This window comes from Pieris rapae, chromosome 14, assembly GCF_905147795.1.
Source record: "Pieris rapae chromosome 14, ilPieRapa1.1, whole genome shotgun sequence".
Classification (NCBI taxonomy): domain Eukaryota; kingdom Metazoa; phylum Arthropoda; class Insecta; order Lepidoptera; family Pieridae; genus Pieris; species Pieris rapae.
This window is the reverse complement of record NC_059522.1, coordinates 3,345,361-3,364,760: the sequence shown is the minus strand read 5'-3', so window position 1 is coordinate 3,364,760 and position 19,400 is coordinate 3,345,361. Positions and strand designations below refer to the sequence as shown.

The 19,400-nt window shown below is 30.5% G+C and overlaps 3 protein-coding genes across 4 annotated transcripts; 1 reads left to right on the top strand and 2 right to left on the bottom strand.

The window, feature by feature from the left end:
* Positions 1 to 36: 36 nt before the first annotated feature.
* Positions 37 to 3,197, bottom strand: LOC111004393 (histone deacetylase 8). The gene is made up of 8 exons (XM_022275404.2): positions 3,019 to 3,197; positions 2,721 to 2,910; positions 2,329 to 2,470; positions 2,142 to 2,248; positions 1,689 to 1,881; positions 823 to 995; positions 463 to 663; positions 37 to 234 (listed from the first exon to the last, which is right to left on the bottom strand). Exons 1-8 carry the CDS (start codon positions 3,103 to 3,105, stop codon positions 50 to 52), a joined length of 1,278 nt encoding a protein of 425 aa, XP_022131096.2. The 5' UTR covers positions 3,106 to 3,197; the 3' UTR covers positions 37 to 49.
* A 3,019-nt stretch (positions 3,198 to 6,216) lies between these two features.
* Positions 6,217 to 12,343, top strand: LOC111004357 (histone-lysine N-methyltransferase PR-Set7). 2 transcript variants are annotated; one of them, XM_022275358.2, is made up of 6 exons: positions 6,217 to 6,545; positions 6,797 to 6,899; positions 6,980 to 7,415; positions 8,356 to 8,546; positions 9,078 to 9,290; positions 9,746 to 12,343. In XM_022275358.2, exons 1-5 carry the CDS (start codon positions 6,536 to 6,538, stop codon positions 9,283 to 9,285), a joined length of 948 nt encoding a protein of 315 aa, XP_022131050.1. In that variant the 5' UTR covers positions 6,217 to 6,535; the 3' UTR covers positions 9,286 to 9,290; positions 9,746 to 12,343. The 2 variants fall into 2 exon arrangements, with proteins under 2 accessions (XP_022131050.1, XP_045487181.1); XM_045631225.1 differs by having other exon boundaries at positions 6,734 to 6,899.
* LOC111004359 (ATP-dependent RNA helicase Ddx1) lies at positions 12,338 to 19,263 on the bottom strand. The gene is made up of 13 exons (XM_022275361.2): positions 18,685 to 19,263; positions 18,478 to 18,595; positions 18,126 to 18,292; positions 17,911 to 18,045; positions 17,290 to 17,479; positions 16,985 to 17,172; positions 16,647 to 16,771; positions 15,191 to 15,328; positions 14,497 to 14,711; positions 13,967 to 14,082; positions 13,695 to 13,802; positions 13,388 to 13,522; positions 12,338 to 12,750 (listed from the first exon to the last, which is right to left on the bottom strand). The coding sequence occupies exons 1-13, from the start codon at positions 19,132 to 19,134 to the stop codon at positions 12,646 to 12,648; spliced, it is 2,190 nt and encodes a 729-aa protein (XP_022131053.1). The 5' UTR covers positions 19,135 to 19,263; the 3' UTR covers positions 12,338 to 12,645.
* Between the last annotated feature and the right edge of the window lie 137 nt (positions 19,264 to 19,400).

Genomic DNA, 19,400 nt, shown 5'->3' with positions numbered 1-19,400 from the left:
ACTGAAATAATTCAGTGTATGTAAGAAAACAAAATATGAGCTGAGAATTTTAATCAATAAAATTGTACACATCATTATTGGGTGATTCATCAATGATTAAAACATTATTTTCTTTAATCTGTAATTTCTTTTGCCTTTTGCACAATGTTTCCTTCAAATTTTTACATGTACTAATTTCATTTTGTTCAGTCTTGTGTTTTATGGTTTTACGTTCAATAACAAATTTCAAATTATCTGCAATAAAAAGCAAACATGTGAGATAATCTAAATCTATTAAAACTGGATAGATATGTTGTTCAATAAAAAAATTAACTATACTCTGAGGGTACATAAATGTAATTTTGTATGAAAAGCCAAGAATCAGACAAGTATACAGCATGTTTCCTTGATTTAAAAATCTAGCAGTGTTTGGGTAAAACTAAATTTATTCAAGGACATCGAGTTCATAAATTATATATTTACCTTCTATTTTTGCTATGCAATTATCTAGATCAGCTTTACAGTTCTTATCTCTTCCAAGTAAAGGCTGAATACTGATTATATAATCTGGTCCATAGAGAGGCCAATAATCATGTTCTGGAATATTTTGTTCCAATTCTACATCCACAACTAGAGCTGTGATGGAAGCCCACAACTTAGCTGTATTACTGAAGTTGTATCCACCTTAAATAAATATTAATGACATTTACATATTTTGTGACTAATAATTTGGATCACATAGATTTTTCATTGTCATATATTATTTAACATTCTTAACATAAAGTCTTAATAACATTAGGCATCTGTCTTTATAGTACATAAAAATTCTAAAAAAAAACATACCACCGCCTAAGAGTACAGTAGGCTTTTGTTTATCTAAGATGTTTTTGACACAAGTACAGTATCCTTTAATTGTCAGCCCACCTCCCCCCATTGGATCGCCAGCCAAAGCATCTGCACCACATTGAACCACTATGGTATCAGGTTTGAAACTATCATAGATTTTGTGAAATACTCTGAAAAACAAACATTCCATTCTTAATGATAAAACTGAGAACTTCTATTGTTTAGATGAATATCATTGAAAGCTATATCCACATTTGTAATTTAAATGGTTTATAAAACTAATATAGTTAAATGTAGTATTACTAAAATACTTTTTTCCAATATAAGGTAGAATTTATTACATTATTATATCCAATTGATGCTTCAAGTTTTCAGCAATCACTGTCAGTGAGAGACTTTCATATCTAGTTGATAAAAATGTGTTAAGTTAGTTTAAATAAAACTTAAAACTTGACATGTATTGTATAAGTCTCAACTCTGAACTAACTCTAACAAATTTTTTGTTGTTTTGGTGATGTACTTTACAGTGATATTGAGCAGGTCATATATATATATATGATGTTGTTGTATGGGAGCTGTGGGATATACTTCATGCTAAGTATCTTACCCTGTTCAGTAATTCTAAGACCATATGGGTAGTATTCTTTTTTTTCATAATCCTTCCCTCAATTTCACTCTATTTAATCATTATACTTGTATCAATAACATACTTGTATTGGAAGACAGAAGTCTATATTCTACTTTCTATTGTATTTTAGTGAAAAAAATGAACTTAGAATGTAAGAAATATATGGTTACATTTTTAGTTTATACCTGAGATTATCAAAAGACTATTTGTTATAATCAAACAATGACTGACTTACTTTCCAAATACATATTCCATTGTTTCATCATTATATGATTCATGTAAAGGAACATTGCATGTGTACCCTTTTCCAGTCAAATTACCCACTTCATCCATACTTCCTGTACCTGGATAGAACCCAGGTTCATATTTGTGGATAGACAAGGTGAAAACTGAGTTGCTTAAATTATAAGCATCTTGCACACCATTACCTTGGAAGATAATTTTAGTTTTTATCTAAGCTTGTCTCGTTTATACAGAATAAACATAAAGAAATGGTTATTTTCCGAAAAAAAATTGCAAGACGTTCTGTTGTGAAGGTAGATTTTATGACCGATTGATTAATTTTTATTAAATGGCGATGATAACGTTGATAAACTTTAGTAGTTAGTGCAGTAAATGTGAGACAGGTTGCAAATAAAAATATACGAAATTATAAATAAATAAAGTAAACAAATATAACATTTCATACCATGATGGACATCTAAATCTATGTATAGAACTTTTTTAAACTTCAGCCTTAGTTTTTCTATACATATTACTATATCATTAACATAACAGAAACCTTCTGCACAAAACCTGAAAAAAGGACCTGTATTTGCAAATAACACTGAGAAAGTTAATTAATTTAAATGTAATGTGTTACTCTGAATTATAACCTTTGGGCATGATGCCAGCCACCAAACCAATTTATAGCGACATCAGCAATGCCCAATATAATGCTTTTAGCAGCAGCCAGTGAACCACCAGCTATTACTGATACGAGTTTATACATATCTGATACGGGTTGGCAATCATATCCTGGAAATCACAACAATCAAATAAAATGCAGAATAGCAATTAACAATAAAATTAAGTTAGTATAAAACCACTTATATTATATATAAATTAAACATTTCTTCATTCACAAAAGGGTTGAAAACGTATCAAAATAATGCATAATTTACAAAAACTAATTAAAAACTAATCTAGACCTTATTTATACTATGAACAATTATTTTAATCTAATTACTAACATAACTTTATCCAGGGTTTTATAAATTATTCATACCTATACCAAATTCTTCATCATGGATTTCAATCACATAATCGTCATCAACTTTTTGTAGTGTCTTCAAATGCTCTAAATAATTTTCAGAATGAAATAGCTTTAAGTCTTCATACAACGCTGGTGAGGAATGTACGACTTGCAATTTATTAATAAGATTATAACTAACAATCAAACTATGTACTCTGGAAGCCTGAAAAATAAAAGTATATACTAAGCTAAAAAGTATTTTTTAAGTTAAAAGAAACGATATCTCGTTTCTACTGTCTGCTAATACTTATTTAAGTAAATTAAATATTACTCTTTCAGCGACAGCCGGTAAACGATCACATTCTGCCATTAGAAGCTCATCCCATATGTAACAAGATTTAATTATTTTCTTTGCCATAGTTTATAACACAATTATATTAATAATACAATCGTTAAGTATTAACTAAAGAGATATATAGATAGGTCCTAGATTATTTAATTTTCTTAGAACTTAACTTGAAGACATTTTTAATATAGTGTTATTTAAAATATGAATACTAGTTTTTAATGGTGACATAATATATAAATAACAATTGTTATAAGCATAATGAAATATCGTCGAAGACGTTCGTTGTTCATAGCAAATGTAAACAAAGTAAAGTGTCTTGTCACATGTGTTACCGCCAAAAATAATCACAAATGACAGAACAGCATTTACTTCCCGGTAAATAGTAACTTCTTGTTTAAGAAAAACAAAGCACAGCAACAGGCAATTACTGCGCTATACTAATAAAAGTAAAATATGTTGATCCTTTATTTTCTAAAGCCATTCAAATGAGAATAAAATCGAAGATTCCTTATATTTTATTCTCATAATAAGAAAGAAGCATGTTAACCGCAGTAAGATATCAAACAAAGGAGGACATTGCTTCTTTAAATTTGAAGTTATACTTTTGGCGCGATGGAGAAAAAATAATGAAAAATGAAGAGAATGAATTTTTACGACGCGCGCGCACACCAACACCTAAATTCGACAACGTCGGTCGTCAATTAGGTCTAGGTGGCATGGAAATTGTTAACTATGTTCAAGTTGTATATTCCAGTATTTTTATATTTAGAACACGTGTTTTGTAACAGTACAATTAAACAGTGTGAATAAATAAATATTGTTTCGGCATTTTTATATCAATTTCATACGACAACGGTGATAGTATTTACTAATAATTTATTTATTTAAATAAAATCTTTTTGATTAATGTTAATATTTATCGTTAATGACTACTGCATTTAAGTTATTTTTTTCCATAAGCCAAAGAAGTATAACTTCTAACGCGTGTACATGAGTACACACTCTTTTTTTAAGTGAAAACTAATCAGATAATTATTTGATGTTGAAGTATTATAAAATCTGCTCCAGCTCCAGCAGCCACTGGGCTATACTTCCATTATAAGAAATATTTCCTTATTAAAATATTATGCCTAAGGAGTTAGCGGTTAGTTTGAAAATAGCGAAACACTTCGATTGGGTGTGGCATTAAGTGCTTCTCTCGAAGCTTCTCGTCTATGTGCTCCCCGAGACATCATGCATCTCCAGCTTTCTTGGTTGGAACTGAAAAATTAATGTCGTTATTGAAAGAGCATGTTCCGCAAACGCTGGGTTCCCACAAGGAGGTGTCCTGTCCCCGCCCCTTTTACCGACCCGACGTTCAATTTCGCATTGAATTTTGCATTTTCAACTATAATTTTGGAGAGTGTTGTTCGCATTAATACGAACAGCTGAGTTTCACAAAATTCTACCCGTAGCATCCTGGCATCTGTCGTTCCGGCACTATGTAGTACCAGTTACCCACTGAAGTATTTCCAAACCAATTTGACTAGGGTTTTCAAGAAAAAGAGTAGGTATAGCAATTCCTAAAAGGCAGGCAAAAAACTCGCGTGCCCTAGACATTAAGAGCAGCGTTGCCAACTTGTTAAATTTTGCATAATATCTTGCTTGTAACGTCAATCTGTGGTATCAAACGAAATAAGAAAGCTTGCTAAGGAAGGTCCCATACATGAATTATTGTCATGATTCAGCTGCTCTTCCCAAAACTCATCTTTGGGAGTGATGGAATAATGTTTGTTTGAAAAGTAGCGAGATCAAAGACAAATATTATGCTGAAATACAACTAGGATCTCCAGTAAACCATGGTTTTTTAAGGTTAAAAGTTCTGAAATTGTCACTTCTATCATTTCCAGGATGCGTTTAGGACATGTATGTACACCTCATTATTTAGCAAGGATTCGTGTTGTTGACAGTAATATTTGTGAGTGTGCAGACGATATTGGTGACCTCGACCACATTTTCTTTTCTTGTTCCCAATATGACCGCACCTCCTTTCTGAATTCCTTACAATTACTAGATGTTCTGTTTCCGATTAAAATCTCTTGCGTTTTGCTTTATCCTTTATCCGTTATCGTATTATAATGTATTATCATCTTTCATAATCAATAATAACAGTAAGATTTAATGTGTAAATATTATGTTTTTAACTAGCTTATCCCGCTTTGTTGTTTGTTGTGTTTCTTTATTTTTTCTCGCGTTTAGTTTCCCTTTTTTTTTATTCGAGGTGGAAATGCATTTGCGCATCCCCTGCCCTGGAAAGTTGCAGGGGTATGTGGGACTTGACCCACATCAAAATCTCTGCTATTCAGAGACTGGGTGAACAATACCCACTAAAAACACCTCGACAAATACCTACAAAGCCGCGTTACAGAGGCTCCGGGGTCGCTATCGCATTCTACCGGGACCTCATATTACACTCAAAAAGCTTCGGTGAAATATACACTGCATAGGAGGTAAGAGATGGGCATATCTTCTCCTATTTCCTCCCCGTCTTTTACCCCTAGGATTCGTCCAAAAGCGCTCCCTTTCTCGTTCTGCTGACTCCTTCTGTAGCATTACATTTATTACATCACATTTATTACATTATTACATTTAAAACGCTCTGAACCATCTATAGCTCATTTGGGGCAAATGTTTTAAGGAAATATGTTTATCATTAATTTTGCTCATTTATTTATGAATAAAGTTGACTTTGCACTGCACTTCAACTACATGTCTTTTGTATATCTATACTCTTTCAATGAATACTTTATTTATTTTCAGTTTTCAATTTCTCATCATTTCACTCTTTAAAAAAGTACGTACTAACTTTTCCAATACATTTTTTTACTAAATATACGTAATTTTCTAATCTGGCCTACGTTATATTCAAAATCCGATTCGGCAGCACTGATTAAGAGTGTCTATGGGCGGCGGTAACATTTAACATCAAGCGAATCTCGTGCCTGTTAGCCCCATTATTGAAAAAGAAAGAAATATTTTACATTTTCCAGAAAATTGAATATTATGACTTACACTAAATTAATTTTAGAATCAACTATTAATTTATAAACACACATTTTCGGTATTGCCTTTTTAGTTGCATTTTTATCTACGTTCCACTAGGCTGTGGAATAAGTATAGACAAAAATTTGACGTTAAGACTCTAGCTTTAAGGCAGCGGTGATAAAATGTCTTGATTTTTATAATTTTGATGAGTTTGAATAGACCATAGCAAATTTTGTTGTTCTTGATTATTTAATTTTTAAATAACTATAATTAATTTTGTTTCTGATAAATATTTATGAACATTATTTAAGTAATCGTTTTATTGTAACATGAAAGGGTAGTTGACAAGGTCTATTACAAAACAGTTGTAATTTGTCTGACTCTGAGTTTTGAAGCAGTTTGTTTTTGTCGTAAAATTCATCTTCTCGATGCTTTTCCCCGTTAATGAATTAGTGATTATTAAACTAAGGTGGCAATGGTTCGAGGTTAGTAAGGTCAAAGAATATAAATAGACGGTACTGACACCATACTCTCAAACGCTATATCCTTTGTTCCTATTTAAATAGGCCTATAAAATAAAGTAGGGTTATGTTATATATTTTTTAATATTATACTTTATTATTTTATACTATTTACATTTTCAATACTTAAAAGGGAATATGTTTGTTTTTAGAATAATGAAAAAAGGTGTAGCAACTTAAATTAAACAAAGTCCAGTATAAAAATTATTTTTCAGTAACTAGCCCAATGTCAGGTCAAGAGGGTGTGAAAACTCCTCATCGCATTGAGCTCTGTGAAGAAAAAAATCTTAAACCGAAAAGAACCTACAGAAAACGAAGGTACATTATGTTGACAAAATAATATTGTATTTTTAATATTTAACTATTTAATGTATTTAAAAAAACATTGTCTACTGCAGAATAGTGGCAGAAACACCCAGAAAGACTGAAAACGAAGAACAAACCTCTGAACCACCAATCAAGAAAGAAATTAAATCAAAACCTTTGAAAACAAGTAATGGTATAAGTAATATGACTAATGGAAATATAGTGAGGTCCAGAGCCGCCCGTGCAGCTGCCCGATTAGCTGAAAGTCATAAACTAACAGAATACTTCAAAGAGGAGATTAAAAGTCCTAAAATAGAACATGTTCCCTCTCCACCAATTGAAAAATTTAAAACAGAAATAGATGAAAAACCAAAAGCCACAGAAGCTAAGTCTGTTATCAGTAATCATAAGCTAACTGAGTACTTCCCAGTGCGGCGGAGTGTTAGAAAGACTTCAAAATGTGTTATGGCTGAAAAGATGAGGGACTTAGAGAGGGCTATAAGAGAACAAAAAGAAGATGGTTTAAAGGTAATACTATATTGTTCATATTGATAAACAACAAAAGAACCACATTTCATATTTATTTTATTTTAATTTTTTGGGTTTTAAACCTACCTCCTTGATCCTGTCAATATATTCATGTTAGTTTAATTACTAATAATTAATTACATTTAACCCCTCTTTTATAAGTGCACTGACCATTGGATACAGTCAACTGGAACAATTTTTTTTGCTTTTGTTGTTTGTGTATTTTTACATGTATGAAAATAATGAATATATAATCAATTTTATTTTACCCGTGTTAGGGCTTATTGCTCTATCAAACATAACAAGGCTGAAATAAAAATAGAACACTTTGTATATAAGTATTGATTAAAAATTGTCAGCAAGATAGACAACTGCATCTGTACTATTACTAATACTTGTCTTACCAACATAAAACTAAACAAGGGTCAGTAACCTATGCCTATTTAGTAAAGCCAATTTTCCTGATCACAGGTTAAATAGAACTATGATAAACTATTAATAATAAATGTGACTATCATTTCATAGCTTACTTTTTTAAAGTAGGTCTTCATAATTGTCCACATAGTCTATTAAGGTTCACAAAAACTAAATATTAAAATCAATTTTACCTATATACAAATTAAATTCTGTTTTTCTGTTTATTGTTATTGTTTTGTTTAACACTAAAATTTTTTGAAATGTTTAGGTACCTTCTTGTTATATATATTCATTTAAATTAAACTATTTGTGAAGATTTATAATTGGCCCATGTTGTTATGTATATATTCATCTATTTTTGTATTGTGCTGTGAATCTTCTTATGAATAAATAAATAAATAAAATATTCTAAAATAGATGTTATGTTTAAGTGCGAATTTAAAGAAAATATAATTTAATTACATTCTTTTGAAATGAGATATATTTTAATCCTACTCTAATCCTAATTATGTTTTGGTAACAGATCGCCTACTTCGATGGTAAGGGACGTGGTGTGATTGCAACCAAACCTTTTCACCGAGGCCAGTATGTAGTGGAATATGTAGGAGAACTTGTTGGTGTTGCTGAAGCAAGGGAACGTGAATACATGTATGCTCAGGATCCAAATGCTGGCTGCTACATGTATTATTTTAGACTGCAAGATCAACAGTATTGGTATGCATTATTTTTATTAATATTTGATGCTATTATTGTATTTTTTATCTGTATATGACCTAAAGCTCAGATTATTCAATTATCACATTTCAATATAAATAATAAGTAAGTGTAGTTTATGAAAATGTTAAGTGTTAATAACCCCACGAAACAAGAATGTTGGTGTAATACCTGTGAGTAGTTTTAAACACTGTTAAAAGTAGTTAAGTTAAGTAGTTGGAGTAGCACCCATTAAAGAAGTGTTTATTGTAACATACTGAAACTGTAAAGTCACTTAAAATGGGACTGATGATGTTATAGTCCATGGTAGATGACCAAAATAATTTAAATTCCATACAGTATATAAAATACCGAAATACTTATTATTATTAGGAATACAATTTATATTACATGTTCCTTGATCATAATGGACATGCAACTTAATACATTTTCTTCTTATACCTTATAGTAAAAAAATATATATCCTATCTCAAATAGGAATATTTGAATTAAGAACGAAACAGAATATCGACATTATTCTTCCTCTTTCAGTATTGACGCTACACGTGAGTCAGGGCGTCTTGGTCGTCTAGTGAACCATTCTCGTAACGGCAATCTATCAACCAAAGCTGTATGGGTCGATGGTCCTCGGCTCGTGTTGTTGGCCGCTCAAGACATCTCTCCTGGAGAAGAACTGACTTATGACTACGGCGATCGTTCCAAAGAATCGCTGCGTCACCATCCATGGCTTGCGCTTTGACCTGTGTAAGTACTATATATTTTTTTAAAGTATTACATGATTTTTGGCAAACACTATTTGAGGATAGCTGGTGAATTTGTAGAATGTTTGGTGTATACTTACCATTTTATTTCCTTTGTAACAGTTATTTGTTCCGGTTGGTGATCACGATGCTCACAAATCTAATAGTTCACGATTTGACTAGTTTTATGGTATTTACCACCGAAATGGAAGTCATAAGTTGTTATCATTTAAATTAAAATACTAATTCTCTTTGTACCAATAAAGGCATTATCTGTTGTGGAATTACTAGCTCTCAAATCCATGAATTAAACAGTTCAGGCATGTACTAATTTTGTGTACTTCATAAAGTACTACTTAATTAACATAAATTTGAAAAGATAACAAATTTTTAGGAGTATAATTCGAAATCCTCATTATATCTTAAAAGAATTTAAGGTTTATTATAATTTACTTTCAGATTGCTTCAGGTGTCTCAAATGAACTGCTAAGAATAATTTATAATTAAATTTAGCTGTTAAGTTTGTTTGTTACAATTATATAAGGTTTGATATAATGTGGTGGGACAAGTGGCCTAGAATAATTTTGATACGTGGATAGGGTGGTTGGTTCATGTATAGCCTTATGCCACTTTAACCGATTGGAATATCTGAAAATTTGAAAGATTCATAAAATTACAACTTACGCTTTATAAACCATTGACTTTATTATCATCATTATTAAATAGTCAGAACCAGTGTGTACAATTTTTCTTTTGCAATGGTTTGGTTAAGTTCGTATTTAAACACCCTTTTCTGTTCTGCAAACAATTGACTTCAACATCGGGACATTATATTCAGATATTTAAAACCTTAACTAATATTCAGATTAACAGTAAAGTGCTGAATTATAAAAATCATATTTAAGTTTTATTAAATTTTTCCAAAAATAGTTAAACTTGAATATAAAGATCGGACAAACTTTATTAAGTATTTCCAATGACATCAGTATTTGTAATATTTGTAATGAATATCTACTTAAAGTGACATAGATAGTTTAGGCTAATATATTTTAGACAAGTTAAATAATATATCCACTGCTACTAAGATCTCTACTAGTACTGTACTAAGTAATATTGTGAGTTTTATGAAAGAAACTAGATTTGTAACTTGATTCAAAAGTAAACCTGTATTGTAAGTCTTAACTTAAATTTTATTAAATTGTTTGTTTACATGGTTTGAATTGTAAAAAAACATATTTTAGGTAAAACAGTGAATAGATTGATTAATGAAATCTTATGGTTCAGTTAATATTGCTGTCAAATCTGTGGGTCATACAGGTTCTTAGGGAAACATAATTGTCATTTTAAGGAACTCGAATTATGTATGGACTGCCTTAGCTAATGTTAAGGGATGCAGATAACTAGAAGTGTTGTTCAAAATTAACTCAAATTAATTTAAATTTATATTTCTCACTGCAAACGCTGTAAGGAATGTGAGACAACGTAAAACACAGCATGGAGATAGTACTGTTCCTGCATTAGCATGGTTTGAAGACTATTCGGTTGTTATACTAGCTACATATTGAAATTACATACTCATTTCTAAAATTTAGTTCAAACAGCAATTCGAATAAGTATCTATAAATTAGAATAGTTATTAATTTTATTTGAGGTAAAACCTAGGTCACCGAGATTTTTGGGATTAAAATGTGAATTGATGAACATGATTATGTAAAATCCAACAGTTTTTAGAAAACAACGCATAAAAGAGTATGCTTGATAAATATAATATTTAGTCTATTAAAGAATTTCTTTAGAAATATTCAATGATTTATTTTTAGTATTTACAACAACAATTGTATTACTTTTATTAACTATGAATGGTAATATTACCAAGGAATTATATTTTTTTTATAAGAACAAGAAGAACTAAGAATAACTTAACAAATTATAATTGGCTTAACCGAAAAATTATGAGAAATTGTTTTGAAAAGCGTTTGTGATATACGTTTGTGTAAAATCTATACTTTTTGGCGATAATGTTCCCACTTCCCATAGTGTTCTATAGAATATGTAGCCGTCCACAGACTAAATAGTGGGAGTTTGACTAGCCCTTCACATGTGTTTCCATGTATATTGTTCACGTAAAACATCTCTAAATATGAAAACTGTTTCATTTTTGCGGAATATTTAATGATAGACATTTTAACGTAAGATCTACGAGGTTTATTAAAAGTTTTGTTGGGTTTAGCCCGTACAAAAACTAAATCAGGCTAAAGTTGTATAAATAGTAGTTTTTACACCAAGGTGTACGAGTTTGAAGTTTGCCAGACGTTAAAATTTCTTTTTTGCTTTTTACTTATCATGTATTTTCAATCTTATTAAATTTTATTATTCCACTCTTAAACTTTTTTTAACGTTTGGCGTCCCTTATATATAAGTTTTTAACACTAATTAGTTCCTAAATCGTTGTTAAATTAAATAATATAAATGCTTAAATTATCTTACATCATAAATAATAAGTATTCTGATGTTTTCTCAAATAGGCTATTTATAAGAGTAATATATTTTAAAATTAATTGCATTTTATGAAATCACGTAGGACGTTACAATAGATGTAGATTTAGTTCGCTTATTGTGTATATTGTAGGCGCACATTATAAAAAAGCGATATGTTGAAGTCTGTGTGAAATGGAACTCCATATGTAACAGGAGTGGTTTATCACATACAATAATGTACAAAATTTACTCAAAGGCAAAAAATATTTTGTCCAGCTTTTTTATTGTATTTCGATATGATTTTGAGTTAAACCAATTGTACGATATCACAATATGTCCTACTCTGGTACACCAAATATACAAATTAAATATTTTTATAAGAATGATTTTTTTAGTTAAGGCTATTTATGATTTATGTATGTAGAATTAAATTACTGTGAATAGTGAATATTCAATGTGAAGGGCTATTTTTATGAATAGCGATTTTGTAAGACTTAATATATGTGGGCTGATGCACTGCCCTAATTATTGTATAATTAATCAGTAGAAAATTGAGTGAAATAAACGAATACATATTTATGGAGACTTTTTAATATTTAAAAAAAAATAGCTAATATCTAACTGGGTTACATACAGACTAAGTAAACTTAACTTGAATCTCTGTTAAACCAATAACGATTTCAACGATTGACCGTTGAATGACGTCATCGATCAACAGATTTCAATGGATTTTTCATGTCAAAAGGTCAAGAGTAAACCGGAAAAAATACAAATTATATAATATTTTTAAATTTATTTTAATAAGTATAAATTAATAACACATCAGTCTGCTGATATTTTATATTAAATATTTTTCACTGCAATTAAGTAGTAAATTGGGTTCAGGCCACAATAACATTATGATGAGATTTTAAATAGTAGATTTGTGCTTGTGATTCTAGTTCCTTCAAGCTCCTTACTACAGGTTCCATTTGGCTGACGTGGTCCTGAAAGACATGTTGGTTTAAAAAAAAATAATGTTGCTGAAAGAGAGATCGTAAAAGCGATGAACCAACTATTGCACAATATTTTTAGTTTCTAAAAAAATATTTTGCGATTATTTAACTGTATATGTGATATAGTGAGTGAAATTGATAGTTATATTGTTCATTCGGGGTTTTGTCAGAATTATAAATATATTTATATTTAACTTCAAACTCCTTTATAACGTCGAAATAACTAGAATTTGGTTGTACAACAATGTAACTTGTTGTATTTTATATCGACAACTCTATAACGCCAGAAAATCCATAAATGTCACGCTATAAAGTTTATTTTGGATTCACTGAACATTATAAATATATTTACAATACTTAGAAATACCCGAATAAACAACAAAACTACACATCGAATGTCATATACAATCGATAATTTAAGTACATATAAATTGTATGTTTGGCTAATTAGAATAATCGTTATTATGACTTTATTATTGTCTAATATACATACACACATTACGTACATATGAGTTTAAATAGAAAAGAAAACAATACAATTTTTTTTATAAATACACTAGCAGACTCGGCCAAGCGTTGCTGTGGCAAAGGTTTTTGTTATACATATTGAGATTTCAAAAAATCTTACCTCATAACCAGAGCCCGCTTGAGTACGTTTCTGTCCATAGACAACTTTGCCATCAAACTCATTACTAGGCACTTTCATGTCGGGCTCTACTTGTTGGATCGTTATATTTAAGTGATCTTCTATATCCGCCAAATACTATAAGAAAATAATAATCTATAGAAGTACCGAGATCGGTCGATTTTAACTGATCGGTCATACTTATATATGTTTATTTATATATTAATTAACTGTTAAGTATGTATTCTACAGAAAGTATATATTTAATAAATTTATAAATTTTTAATAATTCCCCTATCCAAAACTGTACCTGAGGTTCATTATACCACATGCAGCATCCCTTGGGCCTGTCGTCAATGAGATTTGTGTTGAAACAGTTACGACCGCGAGAAGAACACCACTCCCCGTGATACCATACCTAAAAAAAATCGTAAGGACTTAGCATACTCATAATGTAGAAGCATTCTCAATAAAATATATTGATTAAAAATACATGAACGAATTTTGTCGAGATCAGTGTGGACTTAAAATATCAAGATATTTTTTTAGTTTGAGCTTAATCATACTAAACTAATGTTGTACCTTTTCAGGCACGGTAGAGACAAGACTAATGGCCAATCCCATTCTCTCCGCTCGACCCACTCGGCCAATGCGATGGACATAGTTCGATTTCTCGTCTGGTAGAGTCACGTTGATCACTTAAAAAGCGTAATTAGAGTTGGATTACATAATTATAACATTTATTACGAACTCAACGGTAAATTTCACTATAAGTACTACCAAGAGTTACTTGACGTTATAAAGGGGTCAAAAACTTAAAGGAAAAGGTTAACTGTCATAAATATTATTTTATTTAAAATTGAATTTTTTTCTAAAGGTTTGTGACAGTTTACTTAAATAAAAAAACTCAAGTGTTTGACTTAAAATTAACTAAGTACTCATTTGTCCTTAATAATCTGTGGTTTATGGGCACAGACTGAAATAAACCAGTCAAAAGAATGTATCTAAAGAGCGCGAGTGACTCAGTATCGTAATTAAATATGTATAGGAATGTCATGCCTGATCACGTGATTTTCTATACAAATACCATACTACCTAATAAATATACTTACTGAACGGCAATCCTGATATATCAATGCCTCTAGCGGCAACATCGGTACAGATAAGAAACTTCACTTGGGACTGTTTAAATTTTTCCAAATTGGCTTTTCGTTCAGCAGGTTTACGATCACCATGCAAACAGACACACGAAAACTCGTTTCCGAAAGATTTTAGAAACCGTTCCAAATTATCACAATCGAGTTTCGTACGACAAAATAGTATAGCTCTATGGAAAAAAAATTGCAGTTTGTAGATATAAACAAATAAGTTGCTTAAAACCTAACTAACCTAAAAATGTGATATTTTTAAATTTAAGAACTTATTATTATATAATTTTATAAGTAACATTCTTTATAAAATGTAAACTTTTATCGTTATAAATTTGTATTAGTACTCTTTGTAAGAGAGTTAGCGGTAAATATGGATGCTACTCAAAAACATATCGTATTTAAGTTACACTTAGCGGTACAGTCTCTTATAGATATTTATTACTTATTTAAATAATTAGGTAACAGCTGTAAGCATTATAAACTTTAGTGAAATGTTAAAATTAAAATTATTCATCAAAAATTTATGTATAAGTTCATAGTTCATCAAAAAGTTATGTAGTAAGTTTATATGTATATAAGTTTTTTTCGTTATTTTAGCATTATTATCACAAAAAATATTTCTTAAAATAATAAACCGAAATACTATATGACATACCGGTCCATTTTATGTTCCCTAATCGCACGAACACAGTATTCTCCTTTCAGTACTTTGACAGCTTCAGACAATGTTTCAGGTGTAGTGTTACCGCTTCTTATATTATCCTTGGAATGGACACCATCCGTTTGGATTTGCCTTCAATAAAGAAATCTTTTAAGAGAATGGTAGCAAATATAGAAAAAATTGTCAACATTTCTTGTCCCTTTAATACCAATATATTCAATTGAATTTTTTTATACTGATGATGGACAAGATACGATCCTCCCAAATAATGTATGGTATGTATGGTAATGGGTACAGTAAGCAATATAACTACTACTAAGTCCCGTTTTAAACGGTCGGAGATGAAATGAATTGTTGGACGCAAGATTGTCCGGTTTTCAGAAACCGCGCAATATGAGTAGACTTTATAAAAAACGTGCCAAGAGTTTGAAATCATCACCAGCTATATTAAAACAAATTTGATTTTCTGATATACATATATAACTTAAAATTTTGGGTACCTATATTGTGATTCGAACTTTTCTAAAAGAATTTTAAAAAAGGATTTTTTTACATAAATTAAACCAATGTCCCGTTTTGAGTCAAAGAAAAAATGGTCATTATAATTATAACGCAATCACTTCGAAAATTTTATTTTGGTGCAGCAGGTGTAAAAGTTTCATGCCGAGTTTTCATTTCGCCATAAAGCTTCATTTTAAATACGGAACAAATATTTTAACGATATTCATTTTATAGTCATTTTAATTAATAAACCGATTTTGATAAAAAACATTTGATTTTAATAATTTGGTAGGTATACGCTTTGTTCCGCGAGTTTTTGTCATAAACATACACTTTCGAAATTTAGAACACGTGTCCGTTAATAGATCGTCCAAATAAAATATTACTATGTCCATTTTTTAAGGCTATTAAAATGTGATTCTGTATTTATATATCCACAGACACATACATATATATTTCACGATTTAATAACTATCTAAAAATTGCTGCCCTTTTTTTTCTAAATTAGATATACCTTCTACTATAATATATTTTATTATAGTAGAAGGTATATCTAATTTAGAAAAAAAAGGGCAGCAATTTTTGAAGTGAAACTTCTTTACCGGCGTTGGAAAAAATTAATCGTCACATTTTTCGGTTACGCGCCACATTTATTCGTTACGCGCCATCTTTCTTGTCACTATACATTACCACAAGCCATTACTAACAAAAATATATAATAACGATAACAATTATAGTAATAATTCTATTACCATTAATGCAATTCTAATTCTGTAAAAATTGGTTAATTAATTTACAAAAAATATATAACTATTTTTAACTTTATTTAACCAATTTCTGTAAAGTTGCATATACCTAGATCATTTTTCGAAAAATAAGGTCATAAAGAAGTTTCACTTCTTACGCGTGTACTAAGTGAACGCACACATATTTTTTTAATATTACTAACTTCCTTGCAGTCTGCCAAAAGAGATCTTTCTGTGGATTAACATTGACCACAACATGATGAACTGTTTCAGGCACTGCATCTTCGCCTTTCAAGTCCACCCAGGTTGGGAAATGCATTAATTTTTCCTGTAAATTCATACATAGAGATTAGCATGTTTTGTTTAAACTGGGTAAAATATCTTAAGGCACCAAAACAAGTAAGAACAAATTCAATTTCTTTCCGCACTTACTGGATCCGTTGTTCGTATTTTTTATGTCATCTGAGTTTTGATGAAAACAATAACTTACAAAAAAAACAGTTGACAGTTACAGTATAGTATTACTTATATATGTACTTACCGCCATTTTCTTGACTTCAAAGGCATGTAGAGTCGCCGAACAAACAACCATTTGTAATCGTCGTCCATCTGAAGTAATTTTCGGTATTTGCCTATGTAATCGTTCAATAAGCTCGCCACACCCTGCTTTCAGGAGACCATCAGCCTCATCCAATACGAAAAAGCGGCAGTGTGTTAGGGCCAAATAACCTAAATAATAATAGAAAATATCAATAAAAAATTTTAAAACAGTAACATATTCAAACAAATAATATTTATTTTATTCTTATCTGAACTATCATAAATATCATCCACTTATTATCTTACCTCCTTGTATAAGATCTTCTAACCGACCTGGAGTACAGACTACAATATCAACTCCAGAATTTAATTCATTTATTTGATCTTTAACATTTATTCCTCCCACAACTAGCAATTCTCTAATTTTTGGATTGTCTAAATACTTCTTAAATAAGGTTATTTGGGAACAGGTTTGTTCTGCTAATTCTCTTGAAGGCTAAAAAATGAGATTTAGTTTTTAAAAAATATATATTTTCTATTAAATTAAATCAAAAACATTTGATAATTTCTTTTTATTGTGTATAAAATATTTTTGTAATAAAAGTTATTCAGATGAAATCAGCTAACTTCCAATACCTATCAACATTACTTATATATTACATAAAGCAAGCAGTGTTGGCCAACTGGCTTGAGTGTGCGACCCTCTTGCCTAAGTTTGTGGGTTCAAAGTTCAAACCCTGTCTGTGCACCAGAACCAAGAATGTGTGTATGTGTGAGGCATAGAAGGCTGATCACTGACTGACTTGTCTTTAAAGAAAAATTATTACAAAACAGATAGAGTAATCCAACAAAGACAAAGTTTGTAGTGCCACTGGTTTTTTATGTTACACTTGTAAAGAAATAAAAACACTAAAAGTCCTTTATTACCTCAATAATAATAGCTTGTGGTGCATTATTAACTGGTTTACTTGAGCCTGTTGCAGCCCCAGCTGAGACAACATTCACTTTGACAAATTCCTTAGGTGCTTGTCCAATAGGAGTATAGTCTTTAGGAAGGGGATGCTATAAAATTAATTTTATGTAAACGTGATGACTCAGTACAATTTATAATTACACTGCTTCTAGTACAAAATAAACCTTACCTTAAATGGTGTTGAACCAAAATTAAAAGTCATTTCAGCATTTTTTAAAACTACAGCAGGAAAATAGCAGTCTGCTCTTCTAGACTGATCCAGTTTAAAAGCAACACCTAGATCTTCACCATTCTTTGTGTATTTAATTTCACCATTGTTTAAATTTAACATACAACCTGTAATTATATTTTCATTTATGTATTTATATAAAACATAACTAACAAAACAAAATGTTTAACATTTAAAGGCTATCAATTATAAGTCTGACCTTTGTATAAGAAAAATAGCATCACTTTATTTTTAATATATGAAATTATAATATTTAACATAAATTATTATAAGAAATATATTTGACACATACCTATTACATCATTTTTCCCAAAAGCACTGCCATAGTCATCAAACTGTTTAGCATTTGACTTTTTCCCTGTACCACCAAATCCAAAGCCTAGTCTATCAGTACCTAAATCTAGTTTGGCCTGGTAGATGAATAATAATATAAATATATTGAAAATGAAAATATTGTTCTGCTAGAACATTCAGAGGGAAGTAAAGAAAAGAAGCATACCGCTTGTGTAGACCATCCAACTCTGCATAATCCTTCATCAGTAACAATGGCTTCGTAGTAGTATAAACCCTTTGTGTGGACACCTTTAGTAGCTCTACAGCCATGCCAACCTGATTGATCACGAGACTGGCACCGTAAACCATCAGGTGTGACAGCTAATGCTTCTGTTCGGTCGAAGAACGACATGGTCCATTCTGTCGATGTTTGCGTAATAATTTTACTTGTTTTTCCTTCTTGTATGTCTTTAAGAGTTTCCCATACAATTTGTATTATAGGTAAGCAAAAGGCGCCAGTTTTTCCACTGCCAGTCTCTGCAGCCATCAACACATCTCCTCCACCAAGAATAAGAGGAATAGCTTCGGCTTGGACATCTGTAGGTAGCGTCCATTCCATTTCATCTATTGCCTTCGCTATTTCAGGAAGGACTCCGAATTCTTCAAATGCAGTCATTTTAAAAGAAATTCTATTAAATTGGTGTCAAAATCTCTCTACTTCCCAGCTGCACCGGGTTTGAGGTTTGACTTGACGTTATCCAATAAATAATAAACAGACTACATGGTACCTAAAGATTTATTGAGTAAAGAGTAAATACTATATAGTACAGAAGGCTTATTCAACATCGCTTACCAATACCAACTGTCTGTAAATGACAATGAATGTAAATTTGGTTTAACGAGAAACGATATCAAAGAGATATATTTTTCAATGATGTAACG

Bases quoted from the DNA above. Each gene is read 5' to 3' on its own strand.
- LOC111004357 (XM_022275358.2), top strand. The intron at 6,900-6,979 runs GTACATTATGTT...TGTCTACTGCAG, and splicing joins AGAACCTACAGAAAACGAAG to AATAGTGGCAGAAACACCCA. The intron at 8,547-9,077 runs GTATGCATTATT...TTCCTCTTTCAG, and splicing joins CTGCAAGATCAACAGTATTG to TATTGACGCTACACGTGAGT.
- LOC111004393 (XM_022275404.2), bottom strand. From the start codon at position 3,105: ATGGCAAAGAAAATAATTAAATCTTGTTACATATGGGATGAGCTTCTA. The intron at 2,911-3,018 runs GTAATATTTAAT...TTTATTTTTCAG, and splicing joins TACCGGCTGTCGCTGAAAGA to GCTTCCAGAGTACATAGTTT. The intron at 2,471-2,720 runs GTATGAATAATT...TGTGATTTCCAG, and splicing joins TGATGAAGAATTTGGTATAG to GATATGATTGCCAACCCGTA.
- LOC111004359 (XM_022275361.2), bottom strand. From the start codon at position 19,134: ATGACTGCATTTGAAGAATTCGGAGTCCTTCCTGAAATAGCGAAGGCA. The intron at 18,293-18,477 runs GTATGTGTCAAA...ATATAATTACAG, and splicing joins TGGGAAAAATGATGTAATAG to GTTGTATGTTAAATTTAAAC. The intron at 14,712-15,190 runs GTATGTCATATA...TTTTTTCCATAG, and splicing joins AGGGAACATAAAATGGACCG to AGCTATACTATTTTGTCGTA.